General features: G+C 44.2%; 1 protein-coding gene across 2 annotated transcripts in view; it reads right to left on the bottom strand.

The window, feature by feature from the left end:
* ENOSF1 (enolase superfamily member 1) overlaps positions 1 to 8468 on the bottom strand; it is a 30310-nt gene extending 21842 nt beyond the window's left edge. Inside the window, exons 1-2 of one of the 2 annotated variants that reach the window (XM_004702890.2) lie at positions 8385 to 8468; positions 981 to 1089 (exon numbers count right to left, since the gene is read on the bottom strand). In XM_004702890.2, coding sequence (XP_004702947.1) covers positions 981 to 1089; positions 8385 to 8468 — 193 coding nt within the window. Of the gene's footprint in view, positions 1 to 980; positions 1090 to 8384 lie in introns of those variants that run through there. The other variant, XM_004702891.2, reaches the window with a different exon arrangement.
* Positions 8469 to 8675: the final 207 nt, after the last annotated feature.

Here is an 8675-nt window from a genome sequence, read left to right as displayed (position 1 = left end):
TACAGATAGGAACTGGAAACACAGGGAATCCAGGACAGATGATCCCTTCAGGACCAGTGGTGAGAGTGGCAATACCGGGAGAGTGGAGGGAGGGTGGGGTGGAAAGGGGGAACCGATTACAAGGATCTACATGTGACCTCCTCCCTGAGGGACAGACAACAGAAAAGTGGGTGAAGGGAGACGTCGGACGGACAGTATAAGATATGACAAAATGATAATAATTTATAAATTATTAAGGGTTCATGAGGGAGGGGGTAGTAGAGAGGGAGGGGAAAAAATGAGGTGCTGATGCCACGGGCTTAAGTGGAGAGCAAATGTTTTGAGAATGATGATGACAACAAATGTACAAATGTGCTTGACACAATGGATGGATGGATGGATTGTGATAAGAGTTGTACGAGCCCCCCAATAAAAAGATTAAATTAAAAAAAAAGAAGAAATTTTAACTAGAACAAAGAAAAAAAAGAATTCATCCATTTCTAAGAAGAGAGACTTAAGTGTTTGCACCCTAAAGAATCTGCTTTCTCAGATGAGACCTCTGAAATTAGGGAGGGCCAACACCCCCCAGCACCCGCTCCTCTTCTCGGCACCCGGAAGTTAATTAAAAACCAACTTGGTGTGAAATATTGTGAAAAGCAAGTAAATTTGCCATGCACGGGACACTGAGCCTTGCTGTGTGAGCAGCTCTCCCTCCCTGGCCTGGGCCACTAGCGGGGCTCAGGCCGGCACAGCCCCCAAGGAGACAACAGCGAAGAGCCAGTGAAGAGCATTCTTGCATTCAGCATCACAGAGAAGTGAACGGTTTTGTGGATTTTTCAATAGTTCATACATTTATTTTGTAAGACAAGAGGTCCAAATGAAACAAGTGACAAGAAAATATTTTACTTACTTCAAGCAGTATGAACACAAATACAGTCAGAATTGAACTCCAGTGGCAAGGAAGTATTCTTTAAGTAACTTTAAGGGAATGTTCAACTCACCCACTTCAGTGCCTTTCCCCAGAGTAAAGGTAATTCCACATCCTCTGAGTCCATCTTCGGCATCCGTCTCTATTACGACATAGGCAGCCGAGTAGTCAGGGTCTGTGTGCTGCGAGGAAAAATGTCTCCCGTTCATATAATGCAAACACGAGAAATCCAGAAACATGAGCCAATGTAACAGAAGATAGTTGAAAGGCTCACATCTACTGAAACCACTGATATGCCCCAAATAAATGAAAAGAGCTCTGAATGGACAAGAATGTTCTCCTGACCTAGGACCTAGGACAGTTAGACCCCCCAGGAACAATAACGGGAGTAGGGATTCCATGAGGGTAGGGGGAGAAAGAGGGAACCAATTGCAATGATCACCATAAAACACACATTCCACCTCACCCCCAGGGTGATGAACAACAGAAACATGTGAGGGGAGTAAGGTATGAAAACAATAATAAATTATAATTTAGCAAGGGTCATGAGAGTGGAAGGATAGAGGGAGGGAGGGAAAAAATAAGGAGCTGATACCAAAGGTTCAAGTAGAAAGAAAATGTTTTGAAAAGAATGGTGGCAAGAAATGTATAAATGTGCTTGACACAATGGATGTATGTATGGATTGTGAGAAGAGCTGTAAGAGCCCCCAATAAAATGATTAAAAAAAAAAAAAAAGAGGGTGGGGGAGGGAGGGGAAAAAAGAGTAGTTTATACCAGGGGCTCAAGTAGAAAGAAAAGGTTTTGGAAATGAGGAGGGCAACATATGTACAAATGTGCTGGATACAATTGATGCTTGGAATGTTATAAAATGCCCCCAATAAAATGATTTAAAAAAATGTTCTCCTGAATTGAGTAAAATTATTTTAACAAGCACAATATACACAGTTTTAATGCCAGATAGCAATTATGTCTCTGCTGGTTTCCAGCTCAATTTAAATTTAAAACCCAGAGTGGTTACCTTGGCTCTTGGATGGGAGTGAACATTCACAAGCAGTTCAAAAGTAAACAAACCAAGGTTTCAGAAAATGTTTCAATAATATTAAGACATCCTCATTGGCACCGCTTCTAAGATAACTTAAACATGATGCTATAGGTTCAGAGGAGATGACTGGGAGAAAATGAAGGATTCATGTTTCATCATAAATAAACCACCCACCCCTTTTCTTGGGGGCGGGGTGTGTGTCTTGTTTTAACTTTTACTACCAAACAGCAACTCCGCATCACCTGTGATACGGCAGACGCAGAAGTAAAATAAGACACCTGGCTCTAGAAAGCTAATCAGAGAGTGGGGAGAAGAAGCCAATGCACATGAGCCAGGTCAGAAGCAGCCAAGGCTGTGTAAGGCTACATGCTGAATCATGGCCACTTACAATGCTGCAGAAGGCCTGTCACAGAGGAGGAGGAGGAAGGTGTAGAACTTGAAGGGTTCCTGAGGGGACGAAGACCATTTGGATGGGACGGGAAAAGAAGTGAGGAAGGTATCCAGGCTACAGCAAATACACAAAGCCCCAAAGATATTTGTGAGATAGAGAAACATAAGTGTCCATCCCACCAACTCCTGAGTCTGATACTGATCCCCAGAGGAGGGCGTTAGGGTGAAGTGAGAACCCCTATGAGTTTCCGGGACTGTCCTGTTTATGGGAGTGAAAGGCTGATCTTTCTTCCAAGGAGCTGCTGGTTGTTTGAACCTGCTGACCAGGAGGATTGCAGCCCAATGAGTAACCACTATAATACCAGGGCTCCACACAATCTAGAGCTATACACTTTCAAAATAATTTTATTGACATATAATTCACATATCAATTTAAGAGTTCAGTCATATTAAGAACTGTGCAATCAAATTAGAGACCACAATTAAAGACCATTTTCTTCTTTCTCATACTCACTGTGGTTAGCTCCCCATTTCCCCCAACCTCCCTTGCCATACCCTTAGGTAACTGTTAATTCAATCTCTATCACTTTAACTGTCTGTCTCTATAGCTTTACCTATCCTGGATTTCTTATGGAGAAAATCATTTTAAAACAGCCCCCCCACCAAAAAAAACCCCAGAGAACCAACCCACCAACAAGGCAAAACATAAAAACCGCAATAGAAAAGAAAGCAGAAAAAAAAAAAGAAAATATTAAAACTGAAATAACTTTAAAACGGGTCAAAAGGGAGATCAGATGATAAGATTTTACATTTTAACCTAACTAGGGTTGCCAAAATCTGCAGTGTTCTGTGTCTAACAGCAAGGCCATTCACACGCCTGGACTATGGTCAGAGGGGATTCACTGGAGGCTAAATCCACGTAGGGACCCTGCGAATGGATTCCGGGCTTCCACTGACATTTAAAGCTTTCTGCAAACCAGGTGTTTGACTTTAAACTCTAGAACAGTTCCCTGGCATAGCGGTTGAGTTAGGCACCTAACTGCAAAGTCAGCACTTCAAAACCGACAGCCCCTTCTCAGGAGAAAGATGAAGCTTTCTCTTAGAAACCCAGAAACAGATCTACCCTGTCCCACAGGGTCCCTGGGAGTTAGACTCCACTCAATGGCAGTGACTACTACTACTACTAACCATTCCTTCCTCTGGACTTAGATTTTATCATTTAGTCCTTGGATCGCATAGGCTGTGTGCTTTTTCTATGTGCATTTAACTGACACCTCTCTGAAACAACTGCTTGTTTTAAGATAAAGCTTTCTGACAGCCAAGTACCATCTGGTTTTTTTCACCTGACTTTGCTATAGCACCTATATCTTCAGTGATATCTCCATTAGGAGGAGTATCAAGTAGGGCCATGTCATAAGAATTGTTTTAGTTTTTAAATCATTTTATTGGGAGCTCTTACAGATATCAAAACATTCCACAGTTCAATAATTGTTCTTAAATTAGGGCTATGATTAAGTGTGAGCCCCAACTCCATTGATATAGCTATGGTTCATATGTATGCAGCATATTCATATGTCTCTGGTTCACTTTAGAGATAGCATTTTATGATAGAGAACATTATAGATCATCCCCATGGGGCACAAGGCAAATCCACTGATAATGTCATTAATTTAGCCAACAGTCTAGAATTTCAAACACTGTTAAAAGAAAATTATACATGTGTAAGACTTCCCTACTCAGAAGTCAGTTTCTCATTGAGGCCTTTCTTTAATCACTATTATTTAACACCAATTATTTTCCAAGAAATGGTCTCTTTTAATAATTTATCTTAATGTCAATCCAATTAAAATATAAGCCTCTTTGTCTGTCTGATAGCAAAGCTATTCACACCCCTGGAGTATGTTCAGAGGAGATTCAATGCGAGCTTAATCCATATCAGATCGAGAATGTTGTAGTCAATTATGGCAGATGTAGTTAGGTTCGAATATAATACCTAATCATTTGACCTCCCTGTGGACCCATTTTAAAGTCGTTTTTAAATGTTTTCTGCTTTTTGATTGAGGTTTTGCTGTGTTTGGTCTAGTCATCGTTCTTGTTGTTGGCTTTCTGTTTTATGTTATTCTGTGTGAAACCCAAGGTAGGTCAATCTACAGAGCTAGTGACTGGATTAATAATGACCTAGTGCAGTGGTTCTCAACCTTCCGGATGCCATGACCCTTTAATACCGTTCCTCATGTTGTGGTGACCCCCAACCATAAAATTATTTTCATTGCTACTTCATAACTGTAATTTTGCTACTGTTATGAATTGGGTGACCCCCAAGGGGTTAGGACCCACAGGTTGAGAACCGCTGACCTAGGGGCATGGCAGGGGGAAATGGTGGGGAGCAGGAAGCTAACAATGGGCACAAGAAGGAAATGTTCTGAAATTTACTGCAGTGATGATTACACATCCCTTCTTAATATGATTAAACAATTAAAGTGTATGGTATGTTAAGTCTAAGCCAATAAAGCTCTTTTAAAATAATAAATATATAAGCTGACTTTTCATACTGCAATTCATGAATTGCTGATTCGTACAGATTGAGTGATTGGGCACTATTTCTTTTTCTTTTTTTTTAATCATTTTATTAGGGGCTCATACAACTCACCACAATCCATACACACATCAATTGTGTAAAGCGCATTTGTACATTCATTACCCTCGTCATTCTCAAAACATTTCCTCTCCACTTAAACCCCCGGCATTAGGTCATTTTTCCCCTCCCTCCCCGCTTCCCCCTCCCTCATGAGCCCTTGATAATTTATAAATTGCTATTTTGTCATATCTTGCCCTGTCCGACTTCTCCCTTCACCCACTTTTCTGTTGCCCATCCCCCAGGGAGGAGGTAATATGTAGATCCTTGTAATCGGTTCCCTATTTCCTACCCACTCTCCCTCTACCCTCCCTGTTTCACCACTCACACCACTGGTCCTGTAGGGCTCATCAGCCCTGGATTCCCTGGATTTTCAGTTCCTATCTGTACCAGTGTACATCCTCTGGTCTAGCCAGACTTGCAAGGTCGGATTCGAGTCATGGTAGTGGGAGCGGGGAGGAAACATTTAGGAACTAGAGGAAAGTTGTATTTTTCATTGTTGTTACATCGCACCCTGACTGGCTCATCTCCTCCCCGAGACCCCTCTGCAAGAGATTGGGCACTATTTCTATAGACAATGAGGCTTGAGGATAGGGCACAACTTTCAGCAATATTCATTTACAAAGGCAGAACCATGCCTGCCAGACTAACATGTAATAAAAAGCAAAGAGAACATGAAAATAGTAAATATATGGCTGTCCTGGGCCACAATTCATTGGGCACCCTCAAAGCAAGAGATCTAAACCAAAGTACAGCAACCAACTGCATAGCCTTAGGATAGCATTCACCTGTTTCTTCTCACCCCAGGGCCTAGGCTGCTTCAGCCTTAAGTCCAAGGGAGTATATACTTTTCTTAAATCTGCCACAGGTGAGTTTAAGGTCAAGCTAGTTCTCTCAGTTAGGTGTCTGCACCAACCCCTTCTGGTGTGGCTTATGAAGGATGCCGTGTGCCTGGAAAGAAGAGTCTAAAGTCCAAGTTGTCTATAGGAAGCAGTCTGGGCCACCAAGGGCTGGGTAGAATCTGGATCAATATCGTGTCCAATCAGGAGCACACTGCCCACGTATTCTCCCCTTGGGCTCTATGTAACTGTTAAGTATATTTTTTGATTGCAGGTTGCCCTGCTCAGTTTACCCACTAAGAGAAGTATAATCACTACCTTCCAACCAGCATGCCTTGACTGGAATTTCCATTAAGGTTTGCTAATTACTCTTGAAGGAGTGTCTGTTGATTGAGGTAACCTTAGAACAATGATGTATGGCAGCACCAGATCTTGATCAAGATCTGTGATCCTGAGAAACTGCCCTCAGCTGAGGTGAGGCCTCCTGTCAAAGTTGTTTTTCAGGTGTCTAAATAAAAGTGGCCACATAAGGTTCATGGGCACTAGGCAAGTTTACTACCTCGTTGCTAGGGAGACCGGATTAGAAGATTACATGATCTGAGAGAAGTCTGCTGCCTTCGTCTTGGGCTTTATCCTCCTAGGAGCGTATTCATACAATATCTGCCCTCTTGTGGATGACTGATTTCACTCAGCCCAACGGTTTCCAGGTCCATTCGTGTCATGAGGTCTTCCACGCTAGCAGCACTTCAGGGATGCAGAGTACTCCATTGGGTGTAAGTAAGTATCAGAGTTTCCTCCTCTCTTCTACTGAAGGTCATTTGGGCTGTTTCCAGCCTCTTGCTATTGTGACCTGTGCTGCAGAATATGAGAGGAAACATCTGTTCATGTTCTATTTCTTTGGGGTAAATGCCTAGGAGAGGTATTGCTGGGTCCTATAGTATTTCCATTCTCAGTTATTTTGGGTAGCGCCATATTGCATTCCACAATGTTTGTAAAGATTTGGCTACCACCTGGCTGAGAGGCTTAGAACTGAAGAGAGATTTCACTGTTGGCTAAGGAGACCCATAACTATATCCTTAGTGTTTGCTGACCCTGACTTGTGGTAACCTATTAACTTCCCTAATAAAGCCCCTTAATTGTGAGTACTGTCTATGAGTTGCATGTGGCCACCGCTTTGAATCTGCAACCCAACACAGATGTGGAGTGGCATGGGCGGAATGGTAGGTATCAGAGTAGACAGAGACAAATGCACCATGGAGGCTTGTCTGACCCCTGCCTAATGGCAATCGGGAGGCCAGAGGAGGTCAGAAACGGCTCTCCATTGCCATTTACTTCAGGCAGCACCACCAGGAAGTGCACACAAGCCTTCTACTAGAAGGCACTTGGAAAGGCAGCATACTACACCTACTGTATCTCTAGTGATAAATACTTAAGCTCACACTTACAGGTGAGCTTGCACCACAGTTAACAAGTAATCTCTCCTTACCCAGGGGTCATAAATCCCTCAGGGCCATATTCCATGGTTTAAATTCTTCTACCACAAGTTCAAAGTACAGGAAAGTTCATATCAGAACCCCTTCTGCACAGTTGCCTCACCTGGAAATGACAATAATCGCTAACCTATTGCAGGCCTTCTCTGTATCTGCCTTGACGAATCTCTTGCCACCATTTGAACCACTGACTTTGGAGGTTAGTAGTTCAAAGCTGACCCAGGTAAGAGCCCACGTCTTTGCTTTATTGCTTCTGCTAGGCCTAAATGACATGTGCCTGATTCTCTACTGGATAAATCCTCCCATAGCTAAGTTTGCAGCTAATTTCTCTAGCCCGAGCCTCAGGCCTTCTCTGTGTGACCGAGTTCTTAGGGACTTGTCTGGTTTCTCAGCTCGACTGTGATTCCTTTTCACTGATGGGGCTGAGGCTTCGAGGGAGGTTACTTTTCCGCTGGTCACCAAGCAAATTCTGTCTCCAAGCTTCCTTATCTCCATCACCTGGAGCCTCATCCGGTTTCCAATACAGATGTAGCCGGTTCTGTGCTCTTGGGTGGGGGGCTCAAAAAACCCATCTTATTAAGCTGTATATTTCCATAACACGGGAATAACCAAAAAACAAACCCACTCCCATCGAGTCAATACGGATACATAGGAGCCTCTGTCGGGTTGCCGAAGCTGAAAATCTTTACAGGAGCGAAGTCTCCCTTTCTCCAGCGAAGCGGCTGGTGGGTTTGAACGACTGATCTTGCGCTTAAAAGCAGTACAATGCTTACGGACAACACCTAACCTGAGACTCAAAATAAACTCATTGCTGGTGGTTTCGAACTATTACCCTTGAGTTAAAAGCCCCAAGGTTCCTCATCATGTAATTGGGAAGCAAGAAATTCTAAACCTTAGCAATAAAAAGAAAAAACCCCAAGAGTTTCTATATACTTTTTAAATGTTTGCTTTCCCTCAACCCCGCCTCCCACTTTTCCAAAGCAATGATTCCAAAGTTGGGGAGCTCCCCGGGGCGCGAGCGCCTCCCCGGGCTTGGGGCGTCGGCAGGGAGCACCGCAGCGTCGCCGGCGTCACGCTTACCATGGCGTCCGAGCCGTGGCCCGCAAGCGACGTGGGGAAGCGCACGTCCCGGACCGAGAGCCGCGAGATACGGCCACGCACCATGCCGCCCGCTAGCAGAGTTGCGCAGTCCCGGGGCGTTCAGCTGCTCACGTGACTGCGGGGCGCGCCTCCCTTCCCGACCACGGCGCTCATTGGCCGCAAGCCCCGGGGGCGTGGCCGCACCTTTGATTTTTGGCGCGTCGGGGGTGGTGGGCGTAGCCGGGTCTCCAGGTGGCACTCCCCGCGTCCCAGGTGCCCTCTCGCGAGGAT

Source organism: Echinops telfairi, unplaced genomic scaffold, assembly GCF_000313985.2.
Source record: "Echinops telfairi isolate 266 unplaced genomic scaffold, ASM31398v2 ScPeMD7_7400;HRSCAF=8409, whole genome shotgun sequence".
Lineage (NCBI taxonomy): Eukaryota > Metazoa > Chordata > Mammalia > Afrosoricida > Tenrecidae > Echinops > Echinops telfairi.
The sequence above is the reverse complement of the archived record's forward strand: the minus strand, read 5'-3'. Positions and strand labels throughout refer to the sequence as shown.